Raw genomic sequence first — 27972 nt, 5'->3', positions numbered from 1 at the left:
ATCCCCATTGTCTAGCGGCCTCCCTTTTATTTGAAATGCGTCTATGTTACACTTAGTGTTTATAAGCTATGCACAGATATTTGTTCTTCAAGTAAGAGTTTTATGTAGGAAGTGACTGGGTTTGCTTTTCTTTTCTACAGTTGAGTGTAGAAAGCCTGGTCTTTCACAGGCCACCAGAGAATTCCCAAGTTCACGAACCCATAGTATTTTCCCCCTTTCCCTTGTGATTAATATTCTACACAAAAAGTTGTGACGTAAAATGTTGGAGATTATTCTGTGGCTCCTGCTCTCTCCTCTTCCCAGTTCTCAGCTTCTCGATTTTTTTTCTAAGGTCAAGAATAGGTGGAACTTCTTTTTCCTTGTGAAGGAATGGATGGTATACTTTCAAGGCCTGGGCTTATTTCAGATGTAAAAGAATCTCGGGTCAGGGGCTCCTGTTACAGAGTGAAGTGAGGAGAAGTGGGTTGAAGCCTGCCTTTCCCTTTGTTTCTTTTGTTATGATCTGGTTGTTAAGGGTAGAGTGGGGTGAAAAACAGGGCAAGAGTCCATTGAGCCCTTGAGTTGATAACCTTGGCTTTTGGGAGGCTTGGGTGTGTATTGCAGTGACTCTCCTGCAATACCCAACACAAACTGTTATCCAAACCAACCCCATTATAACCTTTAAAGCAAATGTTCATTTTGCATGAAGAAAGAAGCTAAGCTGCTGGTCTCAACTGTTTCCCAGGGCTCAGCCTCCCCCTGTTCTCTGGCATGTCAGCACTTGCCTCCTGTTTTTTCCATTGTACTCCTCCCAGCTCAGCACAGGGGCCCCACCTCTCGCAGGATCAGGGTATGTGACCCTGGAGCCCAGACAGCCTTGCATATAAATCTTTCTGGTCCACCTGCAGATCGTCTGTCAGCAGCTGCCCTGCTTCTCTGTTGGATGGGCTATTCCCTCACATCTGTCAGACTACCCTGAAGTCTCCACAGGCCAATGGAAATTCAGACTGGCCCTACTGCATCTCCAGGTCTTCATCTATCTTGTCCTGTATCGTTGCCTGCCATTCCCAGGCTCTGTCCTACTGAGTAATTTCATGAGGCCCAAACTAGTGGTGATGAGCACCATATCATGACAGCAGCCAGTTGCTATCAGTATACCTTTCTGAACAGGTGCTGTTCTGGGGGCAAGTATGGACTGAATGTTTGTGTCTTCCCCAAATTCATATGCTGAAGCCCTAACCCCCAATGTGATGGTATTTGGAGGTGGGGCCTTTGGGAGGTAATTAGGGTTAGATGAGGCCATGAGGGTGGAGCCCCCATGATGGGATTTAAGCTTTTGTAAGAAGAGACAGAAACACTAGAGTACTCTATATAAGACGAGGAAGAGACAGACACTCTGTCTGCCATGTGTGGATACCAGAAGGTTGCCATCTGCAAGCTGGGAAGGAGGGCCCTCACCACACACTGAATCTGCTGTCGTCTTGATCTTTGACTTCCCACTTTACAGAACTATGAGAAATAAATATTTGTTGTTTATGCCACTCTGTAGTATTTGTAGAATAGTTGGAGCTAAGACAGCAAGTCTTGCTTTAGAGCAGCTGATATTACGTAGGAAGCAGATCAAGATAGGGAACTGGAGACGCCCTGAAGCTTCTGATTGGCTTGAACCAGATATGAGTAATGGTCATAGGTTATCTGCCTTTGTCTACACTCAGAGGAAGATCTTTTCAATATGGCAAATAATGGTATATTGTGTGGGAGCATGTGACATTAACATCTTTAAGTCTCTTCTGTGTGCCAGGCAACAAATAAAAATGCACAGTGCAGTGGTTCAAGAGGATGAATGTGATCTAATTATTCTGTTTATTAGCTGTGTGACCTTGGGCAAGTCAGTCCATTGGAATCACCTGTAAAAATAGCATAGGGTGATTACCAAGGCCTGTTGTGAAGATTAAAAGGCATCAGGTAAAGTCACATGTCACACAGTGCCCTAAACATAATCAGCAATCAATTAGTTCTAATTATTGTTGTGTTATTGGTTTGTTGGGATAAACAGGGTCTTCAAATGAGGAAAGAACAAGAACAGTGTGAAGCAGAAAGTGAGTGGAACAAATGGTGAGTCCTAGGAAATTTTGGAAAAGGACAGAGAAGGCTTCAAAGAGGTTGAAATTGGGCTGGAACCAGAAGGAATGAATAGAATTTAGATAATTTGATCTGGGAGAGTTCACATTTTTCTTCACTTTGAGGGAGCTTGTTAGCAGAAAGAGAATTGAGCTAGAGATTAGAAGAAATGGTCTTTTTGTTTTCTACCTTTACTCAGCACGAGCTTGGGCAAACCACTGAGCCTTGATTTCCTTGATTGTAAAACTGGGACAGAGAGAATATCTGCTCCGCCTAGCTCCCAGGGTTGTTATAAGGCACAAATGAGACACTTCAGGTAAAAATGCTTTGAAAATGGTGAAATGCAACAACACAAGAGTAAGGTCATTATTAGAGTCTTAAAAGAGGATCCCAGAAAAAGTCTGAGCTGCCCGAGACTGTAATTACCTATCCTGTATGACACAGTGCTTTAGAAGAGTCACTGACAGCTGTAGTAAGGTCATGGCCTACTGCTGACACATCTATCCTGACTGTGTTGACTACTCACCCTTCTCCACGTACAGAGAATGTTCTTTGGATTCTCCATTTGTACCTAGCCATTGTTAAGTTCCTCAAACAATAATAACCATTACAATAATAGTAATAGTAAACAGCCACTACCATTTATTTGGCACTTATAATACATTGGATACTCTGCTAAGTACTTTACAAACTTTATCCCACTTAGTTCTCAAGCAACATCACAAAGCAGCTATTATTATATCCAATTTAGAGGTAATTAAGTTGAGGCTTAGAAAAATAACTTGCCTCGTCTCCTTCAGCTAGTAAATGACAGCTGAATTTAACTGAAACTTCTTCGACTACAGCCCTCTGTGCCATTTTGCTTTTAATCTAAGAAAAAATGCTTTCCCCCACAAGACCTTGTGCCAGATTTCCCATGTAGAATTAACCATGTGGATGAGTTAAATGAATAAAATGGTTAGTTAACATTCAGTTTATTACTTACAGCTTTATCCTTTTACTTCTAGCTCTGTTGTTAGAAAATTTAGACCCCACAATATTTCCCCAGTTACTACTACATTTCTAGGCCAGAGACTGTCCACTATGATAGTAAGAATAATCCCTTGTATTTGTCCTAGCCTTTGTATATTCACTGTGTTTCATTTGAACATCACAATAAGTCCTTTAAGGGATATTATTTCTGTTTTACTCATGAGGAACTGATGCTAAAGGAAGTCAAGGAATTTGCCCAAATTCCCAGCTAATAAGTGAGAGAGCTCTATGTCTGTCTGAACCATTATGACCATTACTAATAGAAAGAATAGCAGAGAGTTAGAGCATTTCTTATATCCTGTATATGATGTGCAACATGAAACAATGAGAATATTTTCTATGAAGAACTTCAGAATGCAATGGTGTGATGTTCAGAGATGTTAAATATTTGTGCTTTAAGTTATTTTTATGTCACATACATTCAAATAACTAAACCCTGAAACTTACTAGAAAACAAAATGCAAGGTTTATTCTTTAGTATTAAGGCTAGAGTTGAAGGAAATAAGGATCAACTATTAAATTCTTACCATGGCACAAAGGTTTTTGAATGTCAAATGTTAAACTTTTCTAGGTTCAATAGGAATTTTGCTATGAATCTTCAGTCCCCTAGAGTATATTTCCTGTCTGTGCCTGTCAGCTTCATTGTTATGTATTTTAAATAAAGCTTTCCCTAACATTCAAAACTCCTTCCGGCCCTTCCTTTTAGGAAGCAGACATAAATAAAGTACCCACTATGCCTTTGCATTTTTGTTTTCTTTTACCTTTTTCTAACCATGTGCCCACCCCACCCCCAATCTTCTGAAGTATAAAGCTAAGGTAAAAAGAGCTTTTAAAAAAAGGGCTCTGGGGAAGTATGCAAATGACAGAAATGTCTATGGGAAAATTAAGGGAAAAGAAATTCAGCAAGAAAGAAATTCATTGATGTTGTGATGAAACGTTGTCACTGGAGATAATGACAAATTAGAATCCGTTCCCATGGGGACCGCACGCTACCTACTGATCATTTGACCCATGGCTGGATGTTGGCTAGCCTAAGAATTGACCCAAAAGATGACAAGATGGTTTTAGTCCTGTTGTCTCATCCGTATTCAGGAACCCCTTAGGGGATGAAGGGGAAAGGATAAAGAAGGATAAAAGATGAAAGCTGAGCTGTGGAAAGAAAAATGTTTTTAATTACACTGAGGAGGATTGTGGGTCCACCTGTAGCTTTCTGTTGAGAATGTCTTTGTTTTCTTCTGTCTGCAGGGATCATGGCAGGATACAGACCCAGAATCTGTCTGGCCTTTTGGAAGGTTCTACATTGGCCCTTCGGTCCTCTTCAGTTTATTGGATACATTCAGGATTAACCTCTCTGTGGGCTGTCTTTACTCTGAGGTTCTGTTATGCTTGCTGAGCAGCCTGGGTTTGGTTGGCGTGCTAAAAGAGATTCCTTTTAGAGGGAGGAAAAAAAAAAAAGAAGACGCGATAGTGGAGCACAAGATGAGGTTTCCATAGTGTGTCACCATCACATTCCTCGTCAGAAGCACACAGGGAGCTCCTCTCAGGCAGTGAGGTGGAGGGAGGCAAGAGCACCCCCAGTAGTCAAGAGACTTGTATGCTCCATATGCCTCAGTTTCTTCACTTGTAAACTGGGCATCACAGTGTTCTCTTACTATCCTATAATGGTACATAGTCAAGGTGAAATTCTTTAGGAAAATACTGAATTCTGAAGAAAAGGAACAATACTAGCACTCTGTTCTCTTGCCAGGTGGCAAACCAACAAAAACCCCTTGAGTAATTTGAACAATTTAAAATAGTTTAATGTAATTTATTCCATGGTACTCAGGTAATATTAGGTTTTGGTGGGTTTGTTTTTTTTTTTTTCTTTTTTAGAATTCTTTATAACAAATTTGATCATATCCCCACCTCTTTCTTGGGAGGTGGGGATGGGGTATCATAGGGTGGAGTGCAGTGGCACGATCAAGGCTCATTGCAGCCGCAACATCCTGGGCTCAGGTGATCCTCCCACCTCAGCCCTCTGGGTAGCTGGGACTACAGATGCACACCAATATTCTTGGCTAATTTTTTGTATTTTTTGGAAGAGACAGTGTCCCGCTATGTTGCCCAGACTGGTCTCGAACTCTTGGGCTCAAGTGATCCACCTGCCTCAGCCTCCCAAAGTGTTGGGATTACAGGTGTGAGCCCCTGCTCCTGGCCCCTTTTTTATATTTGTGGTAAAATTTAGTAATTCTAAACTTCTTCAAAGTACTTGATTTTCATAGGAATTTTGAAGAATATTATTAGAAATCATATTAATTTTTAAAAATCTAATTCTTATTATAAAGTAATGAGACTGTGCATAGTTTATGGTATCCTGCCAAGCATTTCACAACATTTGTTAAAATTGATTTGAAAAGAAATGTGGGGAGAGGGTTGATCTCCATATTACAAAGAGAAGCAATGTTGAGTAAAGGTTGAAGGTTTGGGCTCTGAACTCAGAATATGGGTTTGAATCCCAGCCCTACCACTTATTAGCTTTGTAACCTTGAGCAAATTACCCCGTAGTGTCTACTTCTGGAAAATGGAAGTGTGCACCTAATAGGGTCCTTTAAAGGATTAAGTTGGTATATGCATGTGAGAGGCCTAAAATTGTGACTTGTACATAGTTAGCACTCAGCAGATGTTGGCATTTTTCTTAGTAAGGCAAGACAGAATGTTGCTACATGAAAGACTGGGGAATTTCTGACTGACAGCTGTGAATCCAAGTAGACAGAGCATGCATTTGACACCTTTTGTGAAGTGCCATAGGTGTTTGGACTCTGTATTCTTGGTACTTTCTGTCTCTATTGATGAAGAATGCAGCTGAAGGCCCGCCCTAACCAGGAAGGCAAAGGCAGACATTCTACCCCGATCCCCCAGTAAAACACACCTCTGCCAGGGCCGCTCTCCCATCAACCAGTCACCCTGCAATCCCAAGGAAGATTCAGTTCCACAGCCAGCCCAGAGTTGAGGACCTTTTAACATTCTGCTCTTTGCCTTGTTTGATTATCTTAACAGGAATTCTCAGCCTGTGTGATTTGTCATATTTTAATATTTCAAGCCACCATTGCAGCTTCTTTTAGGTTTGGTTTGTCTGAGGCACCACAGCAAGTGCGTGAGCACATAGACTTTGAATTTGTATAAGTGAATGGCTCTTCCACTTATTTTGTGGCTTTGGGCTCATCACTTAACTCATTGATATAAAATGAGAATACCCACACTGTAAGGTCCTGGTAGCTATTAAAATTTTCTGAAGAACCCTGAAATCTCTTTGCAACAGATTTACAACTCACAGGGTACAATCTTGATAATTTTGATGATTTAGATGCAGTGCCTACATTTAGGAGCTTTGTTTCATCTGCTTCAATATGTATATCCTAGGATGGAATTCAGCTGATCCTGCATTTTCCAGTTTTCTGTTGTTGCATAACAAACCACCCAAAACTTAGTGGCATAAACGAACATGCTTACAAATTCTGTGGGTCAGGATTTTGACTAGGCACAGTAAGGATGGCTTATCTCTGCTTCATGATGTCCATGGCTTCATCAAGGGGCTACTCTGGGGGCTGAAATTATCTGGAAATTTCTTGGTTCATGCCACAACTTGGGCTGGGATGACTTGGAAGACATGCTAAGCTGGGGAGCTGCCAACTAAGCACTGACTGTGGCTTCTCCATGTGTCTTGGACTTCTTACAGCTGTGTAGCTGACAGCTACCAAGAGTAAGCGTTCCAAGAGACAGGCATGTCCTTTTATGACCTAGCTTTAGGAGTCACGTAGTATCACTTTCTCTGTACTCCACTAGTAGAAGCCATCATAAGCCATCATAAGCAGTGGGGACAGGGGGACATGTAGACCCCACCTGCCAAAGGGTAGACCTGTTAAAGAATTTGTAGGAAATTTCTATAAAACCACCACACTAGGATTATGGCACCACACTGGGATTATGTTTCCATCTGGGGATAAATTAGGGCTGCTGGATTCTACCTATAGCAAAGCAGGCCATACAGACTCTTGCAGCTACTTAATCTGCCATCGTAAAATGAAAGCAGCCATAAACAATATGTAAACAAATGATCATGTTCCAATAAATATTAACAGTAAAATTAGAATTTCATGTAACTACTAAATATTAAAAATATTCTCCTTTAAAAAACATTTAAAAGTGTAAGAATCATTCTTAGCTCATGGCCTATGTAGAAACAGGCAGTGGACCAGATTGGAATATCTTGAGTTTAGCTAGATCTGACTCTTTAAAGTTAGAATCCTCCAAATGTGTAGAAGAAACCCTTGGGTATTTCTCAAGTGGAATTAAGAGTGTGTGTGAGAGAGAGAAGGACATATGACTACAAATTTTGTTTTTATTTTAAAGTGAATTTGTGAAGATATTTCAAAATTTAGTTCTTTTAATTACATCTTATGTTCATTATGTTACAAAACATTTATTCCCAAGGGCAATAAAGGACTATACACTCTTAATACTCCTATGTGGGAAATTAATGATATTTACTTTATCAGAAGTCAGGACCTGCAAAGAAAAGGTAGAACTTGCTTCTTGATGGAGCTTCCAGAAATACATATTGTTGTATATTTTAAAAATAAGTATGTTTTAAAGGAGTTGACTATTAGAACAGAAGATAAGGTTGATGACTCTCAGGAATGAATTTTAAAAATCTTTATCACTTCATTAAATATTTTTTCTATGTCTATAATGCCAGGCAGTGTGCTAGAGCCTGAAGATACAGTGGTGAACAAAAACATATATCGTATGTTATCTTTTAACATCTGGCTATCTCACGAGACTGTATGTCCTAACAGTGCTTGTAGTCTCATGAGATAGCCAGATGTTAAAAAAAAAAAAAAAAAACAGCATCAAATTTAATGTGTGTTATGAGATGGCTTATGCAGGGCATTATGAGAATATAAGGTTTTCAAGCTGGGCCTGTTCCTCTGACACCCTCTACTGCCCATTGAATATGAAAGTCTAGGAAAAGAGGGTTGTTAGATTAGTTGCAAGCTGCTGTTTAAAAACCATGTTAACACGTTTGATAATGAGTGAATAGTCCTCTCTCCATATCTAGGCCACATGTGATAGCCTGTTTAATATTGCTTTGGGGAAGGAAAAACAAAGAATGAAAAAAATTGCAGTTGTTGAAATGTACAGGATTTTTTTTCCCTGATAAGTTATCATTTTGGATGGGTGGAGAATTGAAATAGAAGAACAGTTTGGAACCTATTGACTGAATTACAAATTGGGATAATTTACTGATTTTTCTCTAAATCAAAGTTTTTCTGGGTGGCAAAATCATTTGTACAGCAAACCCTAGTAACGTGCAATTTATCCATGTAACAAATGTGCTCATGTACCCCCGAACCTAAAATAAAAGTTGGAAAAGAAAAAATAAATTGGTCAGAATCATACCCAAGAATAGCCCTTAAATAAAACGTCTGGTTAATAATTATTTGACTGCAATCAGAGGATACTGCTGAAGATTTTTAGAGGACCCCTGAAAGGGTTATATTAATATCCTTAATAAAATGTGAATTTTTTGCTTAAAAAGTGGTTTTCCAACACCTGTTAAAAAAGCAATCAATCGAGGTTTCAAGGTTTCTCATCTGGGCCATTAGTGACATTTGAACCAGATAATTCTTGGTTTTGGGGTGCTGTCCTGTGCATTGTAGGATGTTTAGGAGAATCCCTGGCCTCTATCTATCTACTTTGCAGCATTCTCCACCAAGTTGTGACGATCAAAATTTTCTCCAAATGTCCCCTGACGGTGGCAAAACCAACAGTTGTCTAAATTAAACTGGGTTTATGTGTTTTAATTCAATGACCTCAATGAGGAAAACCTACTTTATTTTAATAGTAAGAAGTCTAGGTCAGGGAGTATTGTGAGTCGTTTTGTAAATTTCCAAGACCCACAACTCCTCCTTTGAAAATGATAAAATGAATTTGGACAACCCATTATCCAATTAAACATTGTACTCATATCCCTTTGTTATGTCTGGAAGTTTTTCTAAACTTGTTTATATAATTTCTAGCAAGGCTGAGAACCTCAGTTATTTAATTGAGACCCTGAAAGCTATAGAATATCCCTGGAACAAAATCAGGATTTAAAATTGGCTTGAAAATAACAAATGAAGATATTTTGATTTGACTCCATGTTCTCAGCCTGGAAGCTATTGGATTGTGTGAGACGCATGACCCAAAGGAGATGATTAGTTTTCCTCCAGTGTGATGATAATGAATAGCACTACAAAACCAATTAGCTATAATTCTGTCAGTCATTTCGTTTGGGTAACATTTTGTTTAAGGGGAAGAAAAAACAACACAGTTTTCCTTGGAGATCTGTGATGAAGCTGTGGTATTTGATGGGAACAATGGAGGAAAAAGCAGTATGCTCACCAATTTGCTTTTATTATTCCTGCATGAAAGTAAATCATGATGAAGTGTTCTGTTCACAGCAGTTTAGAGAGACATTTGTTCATCTTAAAGGTGTAGCAGACCAAACACAAGTATATTTCTAAGTGTGCATTTCATTTATATGGATTGTACAACTCCAAGGAATTGCCATTCACATGGAAGACTGAGAATGGTGTCCTCTGGGACTGTGTAGCAGGAGACACTGAATGTTGTTTCCTTTCCTTCTGTTATTATCCCCCTTGAAAAACTGTGAACCCAGAACCACAAGTAACAGATAATGTCTCTCCTCTTTATTCTCCCAGTCATTGTCGTTGCTCTGTAACACACAATGACCACTGTCACGCTGACAATAATGTCAACAGTCTTTGTTTTCCTTTTTCCAGCAAGGTATTTTATGGATAGGTATTGTTCTATTTAACGTGCCATCATCTGTTACAAGAAGATATAATTTTACTGTTGTCTGAGTATCCTTCTATGACTTCTGGGCATTGTGCAATTTTTATCTCAACCCACACAGTGGAATATGACTTGGGTGTGTGTTGTTTGTTTTACTTGAATTTTAATATATGCAGCTTGTGACACAAATTACTAGTTTATTAGAAAAAAATACAATGAGTTATTGTCTTGGACTTTGGATTTATTTTGCTCACTGTCATCCCACAGCTAGCCAAAAAAATCCGAGAGAAGTTCAACCGTTACTTGGATGTGGTCAATCGGAACAAGCAAGTTGTAGAAGCATCCTATACGGCTCACCTAACCTCTCCCCTAACTGCAATTCAAGACTGCTGTACTATCCCACCTTCCATGATGGAGTAAGACTTTAAAACTTTTTGTTGTTGTATAAACCAGACATTGAATTGCTTATACGTTTCATTTCATATTCAAAATACCTGTTTATTTATTGCAAATTGTGTAGCTTATTTCCCACTATTTAAGATAAGCCCTTTATCTTTAGATAAGTGATTTTTAAAGAAAATGTGATTCAGTGTTCTATAGCCAGGAAATTCCTGGACCCTCTCTACTCACCTTTTTCTCCTGATGAAATTCAAGTTGAGGAGTATCAACTATTTATTTGAGTACAGAATCTAAATCTAGAAAATTGGAAATGCTTTGTCATGAGTCAACTATTAAGCCATGTCACTTGCTTAATTTAAGGGAGTGCCTTTTGTCTTTAAAAGAGTAACCAAAAATTCCCATTCCTTACTTTAGTAGATACCATCTTTAAAACTCCTATGGGAAATGTGGTTTCAGATCATATTGAAACAGGTTTGTATCTGCGTGATTGAGGATATTTTTATTTATTGGCCTAGTGATACTTATATCTGGAGGGGTATAGGGCTATGGGATGCTGGAAATTGTAGTGGAAAGAACACTTTTCTGGAGGTGCAAAGAGCTTAGTTTTAAGTTTGACTTGGTCTTGACTTAGTTTTAAGTTTGGCTGTGTGTCCTTCATCAAGTTACTTAATGTTTATTTTTATGCTCAGTTTTCTACCAATGTGGAAAATAATCTTATACCAATTTTCTAGTGCTACTTAGAATAAATAAAAGACATTAATATGTTTTAAAAATATGAGTGTAAATGTAAATTAGTACTTATTATTCCTCTCTTTGCATGACAAGTGCTCTTGTCTAGGCACTTTGCTAGGCAAAGGATGGATATAATGTTTTTTGGTGGTTAAATGATGCTTTGTTTCCATAAGCAAGTTTTTACTTATTATGATTTCTTGCTGGGCTTTTAGGTAGCAGGGCATCCTCAAGTCATTTTATTTCTCCATTTATATGATGTTAAGATGTGCCTTTGTCTGGCTTACCCTGTCTGTGGCCTGAAGAAACTCATACTAGTTGTTCTCTAAACTAAATGGAAAGCATATATAATTTGGAATGAGACTGTCTGGATAGGAATTCTACCCCTAACACTCAGTACCCACATGGTCTTTGGATATTTGGTGTCTTTGAGCAACCCTGTCTTTATTTCTGGAATGAGAACAATAACTAATACTCCAGGATGTTGTGAACATTTCAGTGAAATCAAACGTGAAAATAGTTTGTAAACTGTAATGTTCTAAACAAGTATTAGCTGTAATATTGCATATTTGTATACCTTCATATCAGAGTGAACATTTCAATTTTTGTTAGGTATTAGTTCCTTCTCACACCACTAATAAAGACATACTTGAGACTGGGTAATTTATAAAGGAAAAGAGGTTTAGTGGACTTACAGTTCCACATGGCTGGGGAGGCCTCACAATCATGGCGGAAAGTGAAGGAGGAGCAAAGACACGTCTTATCTGGTGGCAGGAAAGAGTGTGTACAGGGGAGCTGCCCTTTATAAAACTGTCAGATCTCGTGAAACTTACTCACTGTCACGAGAACAGCACAGGAAAACCCACCCCCCGATTCAATCATCTCCCACTGGGTCCTTCCCATGATATGTGGGGATTATGGGAGCTACAATTCAGGATGAGATTTAGGTGGGAACACAGCCAAACCATATTAGGTATAATCAAAGAGTATCTTTTATATTGGGGCACCTGTAACTTAATGTTTTGACAATCTTACCACTATCTAAAAATAAAATGAGGGTCCAGTTGGGTTTTAGGCCCAAAGAAGAAACCATTTTCAGGGCAGGAAGAACAGATAGTAAGGTAAGGAGAAGTTCTTAGAGCTAGATTTATGCATTTTTCTCCTAGGGAAAGACATGTGGCAATGTCTGGACGCATTTTCAGTTGTCACAACTTAAAAGGCTGGAAGAAAGCTCCTGGCATCTCGTGAGTAGAGTCCAGGGATACTGCTACACATCCTATAACATTCAGGACAGCTCCCCAAGACAAAGAATTACCTTGCCCAAAATGACAGTAGTGCCAAGGTTGAAAAACCCTGGCTTAGCACATTGGGGATCTTCATAAATTCCTAAGTAGAACTAGTGCTCTAGAGGGGAAAAAACCTGAAACTTGAATTGGCTGGCTGCTACTGGTGAATCTACCCAGTCACTTGCCCACCTGGTGAATTTCTATGAATGTTTCAAGGAGCAACTCAACAATTGCCGTTTCTTCATAGCTTCCAATTACCTCTTTTTTCCTCTCCTTATTCCCTTTTGTCCCTGGAAGAATTTATTGCTCTCTCATCTTTATTCCCATAGTAATTTCCATACATCTCTATATAGTGTAGAACTTAATGTATCAGACCTTGTTGTGAGTTGGCCTCCCCTTCTGTTCTGGGCAGGAATTACACCTCATCTTTTATTACCCCTAGCACCTGGCCATTGTATTTAATTTTTATACTATTTGTTGGAATCTGAATTGATTTAAATTGATATAGGAACGAGTAAGAGGGTGTCTACTCTCTAGAAATGTATAAGTTACTGGGTGTGGAGTGGCAAATATTGAGCATAATTAATAGGGCAAAATGTGACATAGCAGAGAGGTATTGTGGTTCCTCAAAGCAGAGAACTATACCAGATAGGTTGTATTGGAAATGATTTTATGAACTTCAGAAATATGCCTCTTACTTGATTTGGCCATTAGGAGGAACATCACAAAAATATATATAATATAAACATGTAAAGAAAAATATCGTAGTACCATTTAGAATAGAGAAAATTATAAATACTCTAAATTTCTAGCAATAGAGGATTAGTTAGGAAAATTGTATCACATCCATATATATGAGATGGTAAGATGCAGCCATGCTGTTGAAGCTGACTTGTGAGAATGGTCAGACATACATACACACATGCATACATTACACTTGATATTAGCCAAAAAGCCAAGAACACACATGTGTGCATTAAGTTTGGGAGTAAAGACAGTGATTTCCATTTTGAATATGTTGAGATAAGGGTTCAGGTCTGGGACAGAGGCCATCTAATTTGGTAAAACCCAGTGGTCAACCTTTTTGTTAATACAATCAAGCATAAAATGTAGTTTCTGTCCTTTAGGAACTTCTCATTTAGTTTAGTTGAACATCCATGAGACCTTAACTGTACTCCTAGAAAAATACACACCAAGTAAGCAGATTAGTAGGAGAGAATGTTCCTCCTTCAGAGGTGGGACCTCTGCACTGAATGCTGAAGATGCAGTATTCTCTCCTGACCAGGAGTAGTTGACAGAGCCAAGAACTGCTTGGGGTGGATATTGGAAAACCAAAGCAGTTCTGAAGGTAAAGCTGAACAATCAGAGAATGTATAGATAAGCAATACAATGAACCTCCTTCAACAAATTTTAAGGATACCTGACAACAGAGAGATCTTTTGCAACAGGAAGTGGCCTGTGAGGACTCCCTTCAATTATACTGTGTCTACTTGGCTTTGAATGGAGCCCACTTTCCAGTGAATTGTGTGAAGGAATTTTAGGAGTGAACCCTGAGCTGATACTTTTCTAGACTTTGGCTGAACACAAGCACTTTGTAAAATTACAGGAACTCCTCAGTTTTTTAATGAAGATTTAAAAATGGAAAGAGTTAGTAGTATGTTGTTGCAGTGAACAAGGGTACAAATTATCAGCTAGCCACCTTTGTTCCAACCCCTCAGAAAGTGCTTTATCTGCATATTCTAACAGCTGAGGTGCCTGCTGAACACATTTTCAGTTCACGCCTTCCTTTTGTTTTTTTGGAGATAGAGTCTCACTCTGTCACCCAGGCTGGAGTGTGATGGCACCGTCTCGGCTCACTTCAGCCTCCACCTCCCAGGCTCAAGCGCTTCTCACGCCTCAGTCTCCCAAGAAGCTGGGACTACAGGGGCGTGCCACCACACCCGGCTAATTTTTGTATTTTTAGTAGAGATGGGGTTTCACCATGTTGGCCAGGCTGGTCTCAAGCTTCTGACCTCAGGTGATCCACCCACCTTGGCCTCCCAAAGTGCTGGAATTACAGGCTTGAGCCACGCTTGAGCGACTGCACCCAGCTGACACTTTCCTATATTCCAATCCTTCCAAAAATGTCTCTATTTTGAATCTCAACAACTTCATGTTGGATTTAGGTGAGAAAAGGAAGATCTCCTAGTCTTTTGAAGCAGTTTAAGGATGTGATTAAAAACTTTTTTTTTTAATACTAGGGAGATTTGGTTTTGAATCTCATGAACTCATATGTGGACCTTTGGAAGTCACTTATTCTGAGCCTCAGTTTCCTCATCAGTGAGATGAGGATAATGAGAGTACCCACCTCACATGGTTGTTACAGAGGAGATGTTTTTAGGTTATACTTAGATATTTTTCTTAAATTTGATTAAGTATTTACTTCAATATTTACTATGTCAACAGTTTTTTTTTTCCTCTACTGGCAATAACAAAGTTTCTTTTTAATGTAAATGTAGCTAAATAAAATTGAATTATTTTAAATGAAAACATTAAGTGAATGTGACCAAATGTTTGAAAGTGATAGACATGTAGTAGTGACTGAAGTTCATGAAAAATGGGCTCAAGATTATTGCTAAAGTCCTTCCAAACTGTAAGATATTGTAGTTCTATGAGGCAAACGCTTTAAAACCATTTATGCCTATGGACTGTATCTTGCCATATGTATATGTATTAATACTGCCTTTATAATAAATATAAGCAGTTGGACCTCAGATAAGAGACCTCCAGTCTTAGTTCTGAATCTTCTTCATTCTTAAGTCATCTGGGCCTTATGAACATTCTTTTTTAACTCAGCACTGACCCAGTGGTATGATGGCTGTTTGTTACTAACATTTTAAGTGCCTGTGGCCTATTGACCTTGCTTCTTCTCCAAATATACTAAAGATTAGTTAGAACTAGACAATGTTTTTATAAGTAATTTTAACTAATGGCTAATTTTTACCTTTTGTCTCAGGCCTAACTTTTCATTTTTGATTATTATAATCCATATTTGGTTTTCTTCAGTAGTGCTTAATAGTACATATTTTTAAAAAATAAAATGCCTAGTTCTGAAGAGAGAGGAGCTTTAAAGAGCTTTGTTACAGAGCATTAGGCTATAGTATGATGACAACAGAGAGAACCTGCAAAGTGGCAGAAAATTAATTTTTCAGACGGGTTTTATACTTTCCTTCTCAGACCAGTCAACTCTTAAAATTCTTGCACAGGAGCCTTAGAAGTTAATTATTCTGCACAAGGCGCTGCCTAGTGATTAGGTACTCTGTCAATGTTTGTTGTTGAAGGAATGATCTAAAGAATTTGCATTCTTCAATATGGAAAAAAATAGGCTGTTTAATCAAAAACAAACTCATTTTCAACGGTATCACTTAAAACAACATAGTTTTGAGAGTGGGCTCATTTATTTATATAATTTAATTCGCAGCTCCCTTTGTGTTTAGGTGAGGTGCTAGGGACACAGGAGATCCTGGGCTCTCCCACAAGGAGTGAACAAATGCATAATTACACCCACGGACTATATCTGATCTACAGGTATATTTTTTTCGGCCCTCAGTGTTTTAAAGGTTTTTAAATTTGTAAATTTTAAAATCTGTTACCAACATTTAAACTTTGAAAGATTAGCAATTTAGAAATCCAAATATCTCTCCGCTCTTGAAAAATCAGAAGATTTGGCAATACTGGATCCACACTGCTACCTGGTAACAGTCTGCTTTCGTGAAGAGCAGCTCCCCTTTCAAGACAGGGGATGAGTTCCTGACCTGATGTGTTATACCCAACCTATTTTCCTGATTTATATCACCTGTTTGGCCCACCTTAGCATGTGAATTTGCAATTCCTGACCTTAAAAGACCATACGATGTTAATAGAATTGACTTAAGAAAAATGTCTTATCCATGTGCCTTCCCTGTTATGCCAACTTAAAAATGTCCATTCTCATTCTCTCAAGTTTTAAAGAATATAACTCCTTTAGGCATAACACTAAGAACAGCTATCCCTGAACCCAGCTTGCCACAGAGATGAGGCTCTGATGTGTACTTCTAAAGCTATTGTTTATTCAGCAGGCCCTACTGATCCTTGGCTTTTATATAAACAAATCAATACTTTTTTTTTTTTCTCTTAAGACAGAGTCTCACTCTGTTGTCCAGGCTGGAGTGCAGTGGCACGATCTCATGCCTCAGCCTGCTGAGTAGCTGGGATTACAGGTGCGCCATCACGCCCAGCTAATTTTTGTATTTTTGTAGAGATGAGGTTTCACTGTGTTGGCCAGGCTGGTCTCGAACTCCTGGACTCAAGTGATCCACCCGCCTCAGCCTCCCAAAGTGCTGGGATTACAGGCATGAGCCACCATGCTGGGCCCAGATCAATACTTTTATTGTCCACATCACTTAATTGATTTATCTATTTCTTTCCCCAATTTCTTCTGTAGACGTTACTACCTGTTGGTATTCTTACTTTTTTAATTTTTGGTGTCTTTATTTAAAAAGAAGGGGGCAAAGGGGAGCATAAGCTAGGGAGGAAATACTGGAAAGATGAATTTAGATTTTTATTCTTTTTTGTGTCTCCAAGTGGGGTTCAGTGCTGTTATCCTCATTTAGTTAATGCATGTTAATTGGCTAATCATGGTTAGAACTGGCATTAAGGCATCTGTCTGGCTTGATGAGCAAATTGATGCTCTGATGGAGTTAGAGTAAGTAAGCAACTTGTTTCCAAAGTTCTCTGAAGCCAGCCACCTGGAGCTGGAAGACTTCAGCTGAATAGATACTCTCTCAGGGGAAACTTAAAAAGCTTCACTGATTCCAAAAATGAAGAAACTCTTGGAACCATTGTCAAATTGGATTCCTGCTATTTTACAGGGAGCTCTTTGAGTTGGGGCATCCACTGAGATTGATATAGTCACTGTGGAAGGCAGATAGGACTCATCTCATCTTTTAAGAACACGAATTTAGTGCATTTCCAGCTGGCACCCACTTGAATTATATGATTTCAGGAATCCCATCTTACTCAACCTCTTGAGGGTATTGTGCTGCAGACAAAGCAACTAGCATAGGTTTTGATACAAGAACACAGGCTCCTGATTATAATAATTCTCATGAATAGCACCGTTGTAACCGTGAGTTAGATAGGGTTCTCCAAAGAAGTAGAACCAATAGCGTGTGTGTGTGTGTGTGTGTGTGTGTGTGTGTGTGTACATGTACATACAGAGAGATGAATATTTATTGTTAGGAATTAGGATTGTGGAGGTACAAGTCCAAAATACATGGTAGGCTGGCAAGCTGGAGACTCAAAGGAGAGTTGCAGTTGGAGTTCAAAGGCAGTCTGCTAGGGAAATTTCTTCTTGCTTACAGAACGTCTGTCATTGTTCTACTAAGTCCTTCAATTGATGAGGCCCACTGATGTTATGGAGAATAATCAACTTTACTCATCACCCATTATTTAAATGTTAATCTCATCTAAAACATTTTCTTCACGGAAACATCTAAAATAGTGTTTGGCCAAACCTATCTGGGTAACATAGCCCAGCCAAGTTGATATAAAGTTATCCCTCCTGCCCTTTTACCCCTTTTATCTTTAGAAAGGATAGAAAAGTGTACTGCTAAACCTATCATTAAAATTAAGGTTTTGTTAACCTTCGGATTTAGACTGGAGAAGGCTAAACTCTCACAGAACTTTCTACCATATTCTCCTACACAGCTTCTCTTAAAAAAGTTAATGCTCAGCTGGGCGCAGTGGCTCACGCCTGTAATCCCAACACTTTGGGAGGCTGAGGCGGGCGGATCACGAGGTCGGGAGATCGAGATCATCCTGGCTAACATGGTAAAAACCCGTCTCTACTAAAAACAAACAAAACAAACAAACAAAAAATTAGCCGGGCGTGGTGGCAGGCACCTGTAGTCCCAGCTACTCGGGAGGCTGAGGCAGGAGAATGGCGTGAACCCGGGAGGCAGAGCTTGCAGTGAGCGGAGATCGGCGCCACGGCACTCCAGCCTGGGCAACAGAGCAAGACTCTGTCTCAAAAAAAAAAAAAAAAAAAAGTTAATGCTCATGTAACTGAGCTGCCTGGAAAGGAATCTCAGCATTTGAGTAATTCTTTTTTCCCTGTAAATTGGTTGTGTATTTTGTGGCATGATTTAGATGTTGTATACATTTCTATAATAGGATTTCAAGTTCTTTAGGTATTATTGACATCATATGAGCCAGAGGTAACTTACTCAGAGAGTTGTTTTTAATTTTGATGATTAACATGCTGACCCATAATGTTCAGATTCCTGCACTTAGCTCTTTAGGAATTTATAGTAGATTTAAAAGATACAATTTCCATTCTTAAGGGACTTAGCTTCAAGTCAAGGGTTTGTTTTGTTTTGTTTTGTTTTTTAATTATTTGTTTTTAAACTGAACTCAAGCATGAGCTTCTATCATTTCTAAGAAGAGGCAAGTCTTTTTATTTTATTTGCAGCTACTATGGTGCAAAAGAAGTACCATAAGCAGTAAGTTCAGTTGTGATGTAAATTATACCTGAGTCATGTAGTACAAAGAGTGGATGGGCCTCCACTCTGCCACTTTGCCATGTAATCTTGGGACGTTCACTTAACATCTTTGGTCCTCAGTTTCCTCAACTGTAAAATGAGCAGTTTGAACTATATTTCAGAGACTCTTCCAACTTTGAAGACTGATATAATTTTCCTCAAACTCCTCAGAAGGTTGTTTGTTTGTTTGTTTGTTTGTTTTTAAACTGGAGCCATTTGCCATTATAGGCAACTTTTCCTACTGCTCAAATTAATAAATTCTGGGTTCCATGAGAGAGTTTGTTTTTATCTTTTTGTGAGTGACCTTATGAGGGGGATAAACGATGACATGCAGCAAGACTTACAGAGGTTAAATCACCTCACTCATCCATTCATTTGAAAAAATAAAGGCTTGTGGAATGGTTTATGGAAGAAACATTTCAGCTGGGTATTTAAGCAGGAAGAGGATTTGAATATATGGAGATATGGAGGAAGAGCTTTCCAGGAGAGAAAGCTCAATATGAAGAAACCCCATGTGTAGAAATGACCAGGAGCACTGAAGAGGGACTTGTATATGGAGCAAATGATGGAAGAGGCAGCTAAGAAGTTGAATCAATATTAGATCATAAGGATCCTCAAATGCTAGACTAGAGAATTTAAACTTTGTTCAGTAGGGTTTAGGCTCCATAAGTGAAGTGAAGAACAATGTCTATCTTTCTCTTGCTTCTGTATCTATGGTCTAATACATAGTAGACACTCAATAAATATTGGTTGCTTGAATGAGGGAATTAATTTACGAGTTCTTGAGAAAGGGAGTAAAATGATGAGACCTGAACTTTAAGGGAATTCCACTTCTTAATCATGTAACAACTAGAAGTAACTAGAACCTGATTTCATTTATGTAAGCAAAGAGCAAGAGGAGGCCTGGACTTGGATGTTGGCTCCTACTTCTTGAGTTTTGGAAGAGGGAGGAATCATAGGTGGCCAAAGTTGATTTTGGGTAACTGAGAGTGATGGTACCAGGTGCTAAGGCATATTTGTTCTTTATGTACTCTCTCATCTTTCCTAGTTACTTTAGTTCAGGGACCCTGTCAGATACAACTGTATTCAATACCTTGCTTAAATAGGTCCTCCATAAATATTTGCCAAAGGAGTTAGTTTGTGGTAACAAAACTGACTTTGTTTTTAGTGTTTGAGTCTCAGTCACTATGATGCTGTCAGAATTAACAAGCTGCTTACCTTCTGGGCAGAAATTGAACAATATTATTAAATACTTTTTTGCCTATTCATGATAGTCATTGTTTTAATCTGAACAGTGTTATTACAAGCTATGATGTGAAACATGTTTGATATTGATTTAGTTATCTCAGTTATCAGTTATGCTTAACAATTTTGTTATATGCATGATGAATTTAAAAAATATACATTCCCAAATGCTGACATACATGTGTATCATTTTCAATTCAACTTGTCTGTACCATCTTCAAGGCAGTTAATGTATAAGACATTGTACTAGGTACTATCTGATGGACAAAGATGAATAACACAGTATGTACCTTCAAGAGCTCATAGGACACACGTAGAGTAAGCTAAGGCAGTCTGTGGCAAATGTCATAAAAGAAATCCAAAGACTTTTAGAGGAGGAAGAGATTATGAACAAAGGCCTCCTAATGCTCAAGCTTGGTGAAAAAGTGGTAGTCAAGGCCTTGAAGAGTGGAACTTCCACAGATAGATCTAGGGGAAGAATGCTTCAGACCAGAAAACAGCAAGTGTCCATATAGCAATTGAGGATGGGGAGGTGGAAGACCCAGCTGGCACAATGGAAAAGAGAAACACCATGGTGGGCTTGAAACACTAGGTCAGCTACACAAATTTCTCTCTGTAAGCAGTAGTTTTAAAGCAAGGAACGGCTGTGGTCAGGTCTTGGGCAAATTAATTAGTTGGCAAATGAAGAATAAATTACGGTAGAAAGGCAAGTTGCTTGTCAAGTTGGGCCAGTTAGATAATCACAGACAAAGTAATGACACCTTAAGGTACAAAGGTACAAAAGCAAAGACATCCAGGGGCTGGTGTATTATATAGAGTGTCAAAATAGGGATGTACGGTATGTGGAATCTGGCAACTAGGTTTTCTTGGAGAGTTTGGTAAGGAGGAAGATTAGAAATGACAGCTCCAAATTTTAAATTGAGCATTTTAGGAGATGGGAATCTATTAACTAAAGGGTGAAAAGAGGAGCAAAAGGAAACTTTTAGGAGGAAAATGATGGATCCAGTATAAACATGCTGATTTGGAGTTGCACGTAGATCATTCTTGGGAGATGTTTGCTAAGCAGCTGAGATTAACCTGCAGCACCATTTTATTATCATCCCACAACTTTATTTTCATCCCACAAATATTTTTACGCCTGTAAGTATGTCATGTGCATGGCAGTTCAGGTGAAAGTGAAATTTGAGATGTCTACTTTTAATGTTGTATTAATGTACAGTTTTGTATAGAATGATGTTTCAAGACATACAGCTGACCCATAAGTTGGCAACTCCTATTTTTTTCTAACCCAATTTTAAGGTAGTGCACATGGAAAATATGATATAAAATGTTTAACCTTATATACATCTTATTTCTTATTATTACTGTTTTTATGAGAAATAAAATATTGTGACTTAGGTGCTTATAACTTTTGTTCCTTTGTTATCTCTGTGTCACAAGGTCAAATAATGTGACAAGCTTGGTCCTGAACAACTGAGTTTAAATTTTTTGCAAGTCATATTATTTCTCCATGAAGATATGTTTTGTGTTTATGCCCAATGAAGTGTTGTATGGCAAGTCTTAGTCTTTCAAGTCATTTTCACTGCCTTATCTCACACTTTCATTTCCAATGCCCTTAAAAATTATTATTACCTGCAGGCCGACTAAATGTTACAGATAGCCTTTCTGGGTATTGGTACCAGAGGACTGGAGTTGAGCTCAAATTTAACAAAGATATTACAGAAAGCTTTGTATTTATGAAAACTTAGTTACATATGTTTATACTTCAGTGAAATACTTTTTTAGGCCTGTTCCTCTTTAAACAATATGTTACTTACATTACATTCTCCATATGGTTTCTCTGAACAACCTGGTGGGGTAGAAACTGTCTCTGCCCACCTCCCTCATCCCCACTTTTACAGATTAGGAAATAGGCTTAGAAAGTTTATGGCAGGGTAATCCCAGCACTTTGGGAGGCCGAGGCGTGGGGATCATCTGAGGTTAGGAGTTCGAGACCAGCCTGTCCAACATGGTGAAACCCCATCTCTACAAAAAATACAAAAATTAGCTGCGCATGATGGTGGGCGCCTGTAATCCCAGCTAGTTGGGAGGCTGAAGTAAGAGAATCGCTTGAACTTGGGAGGCGGAGGTTGCAGTGAGCTGAGATCGTGCCATTGCACTCCAGCCTGGGCAACATGAGCAAAACTTTGTCAAAAAAAAAAAAGAAAGAAAGAAAGAAAGGTTATGGCAGGACTTACTGGAGAGCCAGGTTTGGAATTTAGGTTTTCTGATTCCAAATGCTGTTTTCTTTTAATGGTACTCTGACCAGTAGTAAAATTAGAATGGCTCATCTGCCAAGTGAAATGCTAAACTATGTGTTCCTTCTTAGAATTCTACTTGAGGTAACTAGATGACCCTCCAAAGTTGCTAAATTGGCTGACCTGCAGCAATTTGTGCCATTTCCCTGTGTGTGCTTGTGTGTGTGCATTAGATAGATGTCTTTATCTTTAGGAGTCTTGATGAGTACCCTTATAGCGGAAAGCGCCTGCATTTGGATCTGCTGAGAATCTAGCTTCCTGCGTTTTTCGTGTGACCTTCATTGAAGGAAGAATGGGAAACCTGCCTCACTGCTTACGCTATTGAATTTCACCAGCTGCCTTTTATGGATTTTAAATAGAGATGGTTTTGTGATTTTTCTTTCTTTTTAAAATCTGATCTCTGTAGAAAACTGCCTAGCAGACTATACCAGCTTTAAGAAATAGAACCTGTCTTAGCTGAAAAGCAACCTTTTTGTGCATTTTTATTGTGAAAAATACCAAAGCAATTTCAAAGAAGGCCCAGATTTAAAAATCTATCTATAATCTCTTTCTGGGGACTTGACTTATCTGGTACGATGATGTAGATATCTGTCTTTACACTCTAGCTTTATTAACTTGTTAATATTGGGATAGTATTCCTTTTGTAGAATCAGCCATAAGTATTCTGCATCTTATATTTTTCTGTTTCTTTAACAGAACAGGGAGATGTATGGACAGGACTCTTCCCTCCTCGGTGCATGTGTGCTGGTAGATGGAACCAGTTAATCTCCAAGGTCATCTGCTAACTCTTAGTTGTTAGTGCCTCTCTTTTGTGTCTGTGTCATACCACTCACAGTCGTCTGCTGTGTACTAAATACTCAGTATGTGTGAGGGGAGAGAACACACCCAATTTACAGTCTCCGGTCTCTAGTCCTGGGAAATCTCAACCTCTTGGGCTTTCTGTGTGTATTTATCTGGCAGACATTGACTAAACTTTTGCTCTTCACAAGGAGACTCTGAGCTAGGCCCTGGGTATAAAGAAACATAAGAAAAGACCTCTCCTTTTGTGTCTACCAAGCAAGGGAGAAGGGTATATAAATAAATAACTGTAAAGTGTGTCAAGTCCCTATTAGAGGTCAAGTGGCAGGATGGACAGGGGTGCTATGGAACGTCACAGAGGCAGCCTGCAGACCCCACCAAGCTGCTCTCCCCAGCCTGTTCTCTCTTTGATTTTTCCAGATACCCGTCTTTCTTCATGTGCCCCTAGTCCAACCTGGTGATGAGGAAGATAAGGATAAATATTTAATATGGTTGTGCACCCACTTCCAATTCACCCTAGATATCACCTGTGCAATTTTCCAAGCTTTTATGAGAAAGTGAATTGAATGATAATACCATCTGTTTGAATATAGAAGTGGGACACAAGGTCACAGCAGGGCCTTCTCTCCATAATCTGTTGTGGTAGGGAAATGGCGAAAAAGAAATATGGTTGGTCTGGGTGATACTTAGACTTAATAGAGAGGGAGACACTTTATTGCTCTGAAAGCCTTACCTTCCAAGGGCATTTGAAACCAGCCCTTGTTTCCAATCTGGCTGAGTTGCTGAACCCTGAAGGTTTAATCCTTATTACTGATAAGAAAGAAAGAATGTGACTTATCACTCCAATCTCTGCAGAGATGGAAGGAAAAACTATTTCTCGGAATGTGATTACATGTTATTTGACAGCTTTTTGGTTGGCCCATCTATTTAGGTGTTTGAATAAGTAAACTCAGTCGAGGGGGGGGTTGAGTATTATTTACTTTATAAATGTGATAGTTCCTTTTTGAAGTGATCCTGCTCTTGCCCCTTTCCTCTACCATTCAAACAGAGTTTAAATATTTGCCAGTGCAGATGTTTGATTTTTATCTTAGCTCTTTCTTTGTTTAACTTTATTCTCATGGGTGGTTAAGTGGACGATAAGGAGGTTCTTGTTTAATTCTTTTCAACTGGTGTTGCTCAAATATTTGGAGAGCAGATACTTCCCAGAAAGAATGAGCGGGAACCTGGTTGAATAGAGGTGAAGAGATATGTCTCCGTGTCATATCACAGTAAACCAGACCCTGTTAGGCTGTTACTAGGGTCCAGGGGATTAGTAGGCCTGAGTGTTTCTCAGTGTCCAGAACCTTCCTTTAGCAGCTCCTGCAGCTACTGGTGAAGGGTTTTTGCCGCCTTTGTTTTCCAGAAAAATGTGTGCTGTTCTAAAAACAAAGCTTGGTAATTCAGTGGCACTGGCAGCAAAGGCCTGCTTGTGTTGTGACCTCCCATCGGAAGCCTCTCAGCATTTCTTCCATACCCACTTCTGATCTGATACCAAGTTTTGCTTTCAGAAGAAATGATTTTTTTTAACCTTTTGCACTTATCTCAGCATTTTAGCAGTGATTAAAAACAAGCAAACAAGTAAAGAATATTCCCTACCCTATTAGCTATCATTACATTGACTTTGTGTGTGGACTTGATGATCAGTTTCCACAGGGATTTGCTTTTTAATCATTACCTTAAAAACTCATCCATGAACAATTCCACATTTCATCACTGCCCTTGGAACTGACACTGTGGGTGTGATTTTTGTATGCTATGTGATAAATGAGGCAGACTTCTCTGGAAATATTGAGAAAAACCCAGGTTTCTGAGTGATTTGCCTGGCAAGTCACCTTCCCTAGGAAATTTAAACAAAGACCAAGAAAGGAAGTAAACCCCAACTGGTGTGTGAGTGGAGGGGTGCTGGAGGGGGGGGCGGGGTCTTTATATCTCTTTCTTTCTAAACTGGGACTTCACTGAAAAGTTGATTTACACTGTGAATTGAGGCTGAATGAAATCCAATTGGAACTCACTTGAACACTGTTTTGATGTAAGATTCAAAGCTTCTGCAAATTTATTTTATCTTCTACATTTGCTGATCTCCTGCTTGTAAATCCTGTTGAAGGAGAATAAAAATGACTGCAGCCTGATGGGAATTAAATGTCTGAAGTTCAAAGCAGTTTGCACATCAGAGCAAACGTCAATCAAGTGAACATCTTGCAAGCCAGGCAGGGAGTGAATTTCTCCATGGGGAAGAGATCAAAGTGGGAGTCACAGTTCTGTTTTCTCCCTCGGGATGCAGTTTCGATCAGTTGTTCATGAAAGTAAATCCAGAAGGAAGTTTTTTTTTTTTTTTTTTTTTTTTTTTTTTTTTAACTTACAGGGATTGGAGAGATGGAGTTATTTCTCTTGAAACTGAATTTCAGACACTGGTTTTATCTTATGAAAATGAGCATAGAATGCAGTTATAGAGTCGGGGTCTAAAGGAGATTTAGATCAGAGTTTTCTATTGTCATTACTAACTTTTTAAAAGCACAGGCATGAGGAATGAAGCAAACCAAACCTCTTAAGTTGAATTGCCCATTCATTTTGTATGAAAATCTATGATTTTACCACTTCTTGGCCTTTCCATAAACCCGGAATTATATAAATGTGACTGGCAGCTAATGTACTTCTTAATGAAAAATCTTTTAGGTAACCCCTAAGAATAAGTGACATGTTTTTATAAAGTGTCCTAAGTATGAGCTTTATATTTCTCACATTTTCCAAATCAGGGCAAATAGCATGTTTCTTTTTATAAGTCACTTTTCTCAAAGGCATATGGGCATAAAATGCATTCCTGTCTTTGGCAAGGTGACTCTTCCTCTGGGGACCAGAGGTAGCTAAAGTAACAAGGATGGCTGAGCATGTTTTATCCCTGCGTGTGGAGTCCGGAGTCCAGAAAAAGCGGCAGGCGTTGGAGTGTTAGTGAAGGGTAGAAAGATAAGCACTCTTCACTTTTGCTTCCAGTAGTTACTCCTGCTAGCCTAGCCGGTCCACCAGCCCTGTGTATCTTAAGCCCCTATTGACACCTCCTTCTTTATCTGACCGGCACATCAGTGGTAGTGAGAAAAGCAGCAGAGTGAGGTTGATTTCTAGGCTTTTCATGCTAACTTGACTGGCAAGTGAATGCTGCACGGCTGAAATTCAGCACATGTGAGAGAACTCACGGCAGTTGAGACTCTTATGAAATACAGTAGATGTTCAATGAATATTATGAAATAAAATGCCCAGAGCTTTCTGGTGACTTAACTCTCTGCCCTTTCTCGTTACTCAGTCAACCAGTAAGAATTTATGGAATGCCCCACCTTCCAGCAACTGTGCTAGACGTGAGAGAGAAATATAAATCCTCCAGTAACCTACAGTCCCATTGGGGGAAGCTAAAATTTCTCAAGTGCATAAAAGGTTTTAGAGAGAATTGAGAATTCAAGAGCTACATGGGTAGGGTTTAGTCAAATAGGGGTTCCATGATAATCATCTTTTGGAATTTCACCCCCATGTAACACACATGTATTTGGCATAGGGGGAAGGCAAAATGAATAAGATAATTTGTTCATTATTTATAATCTTATTTTTAAATTTTATTGATGCAATGGTCTGAATGTTTGCTTTCTCTGTCCCAAATTTATATGTTGGAAACTAATCACCAATGTGATCATATTAGGAGGAATATGATTAGATATATTAATATCATTAATATTAATATTATATATTAATATCATTGCCTTTGGGAAATGATTAGATCATGAAGGCAGAGCCCCCATGAATGGCATTAGTGCCCTTACAAAAGAGGTCTCAGAGAGCTGCCTTACCCCTGTCACTGAGGACACAGTGAAAAGGCCACATCTATGAACCAGAAAGTGGCCCCTCACCAGACACTAAATCTGCCAGTACCTTAATCATGGACTTCCCAGCCTCCAGACTTGTGAGAAATGAATTTCTGTTGTTCATGAACCACCTAGTTTATAGTCCAAATGGACGAAGACAATTGATTAGTGTTTTGTTGGTATAAGCAGAATCTTAAAAAAAAATCTATATCTAATAGATAGGACTGTGATATTATGTTGTTTGATTACAAAATAAGAAAAATAGGAAGAAGACATAGGCATATAGTTAAGAAGCAGAATGGCATTAGTCAGCTTGGAGGAGGAAGGACTCATCATGGGCCAGTACTAGGGAGAAATTTGAAAGAGGAAGAAGAGTTGAGCTGGGCTTTGAAGAAAGGGTGGAGTGGACACTGGAGAGCATCACAATTGGGGTCGAACAGAAGAGCACATAGGGAGGGGCCAGTTTCGTTAGAAGTGTAGGATAGGAGTTGGTGGAAAGAGAAGGTCGGATAGATTATTGTTGACAAGTACCACATTGTGAAACTACTTTATGATGGAGAAATGTTTATCAAGCACCTACTTTTGTTAATGAGTCACTGTCATTTTTATTGTTACAAAAATGTTTTCTTTAATGCTGTTAAAGATTATCTTTTCAGCAAAGGAAGTAAAACAACCTATAATAATAGTTCCCTGATGTCCCTGGTCCCATGAGCCAGCCTGCATTTCACAAAGGTCCAGAAAAATATATGTATCCTCAGCATTGGACTTCAGCTCTCTCAAGGGGTGATGCTGAAAGCGACGTGCT

At 38.9% G+C, this 27972-nt stretch overlaps 1 protein-coding gene across 4 annotated transcripts in view; it reads left to right on the top strand.

The window, feature by feature from the left end:
• CACHD1 (cache domain containing 1) overlaps positions 1 to 27972 on the top strand; it is a 223048-nt gene that overhangs the window by 101945 nt on the left and 93131 nt on the right. For 3 of the 4 annotated variants that reach the window (XM_031001956.3, XM_063698040.1, XM_055349954.2), the window contains exon 3: positions 10237 to 10385. The exons of the other annotated variant lie outside the window; for it this stretch is intronic. In XM_031001956.3, the coding sequence (XP_030857816.2) occupies positions 10237 to 10385 (149 nt within the window). The remainder of the gene's footprint in view (positions 1 to 10236; positions 10386 to 27972) is intronic. 4 annotated transcript variants of the gene reach the window in all.

This window comes from Gorilla gorilla, chromosome 1, assembly GCF_029281585.2.
Source record: "Gorilla gorilla gorilla isolate KB3781 chromosome 1, NHGRI_mGorGor1-v2.1_pri, whole genome shotgun sequence".
NCBI lineage: Eukaryota > Metazoa > Chordata > Mammalia > Primates > Hominidae > Gorilla > Gorilla gorilla.
The sequence above is the reverse complement of the archived record's forward strand: the minus strand, read 5'-3'. Positions and strand labels throughout refer to the sequence as shown.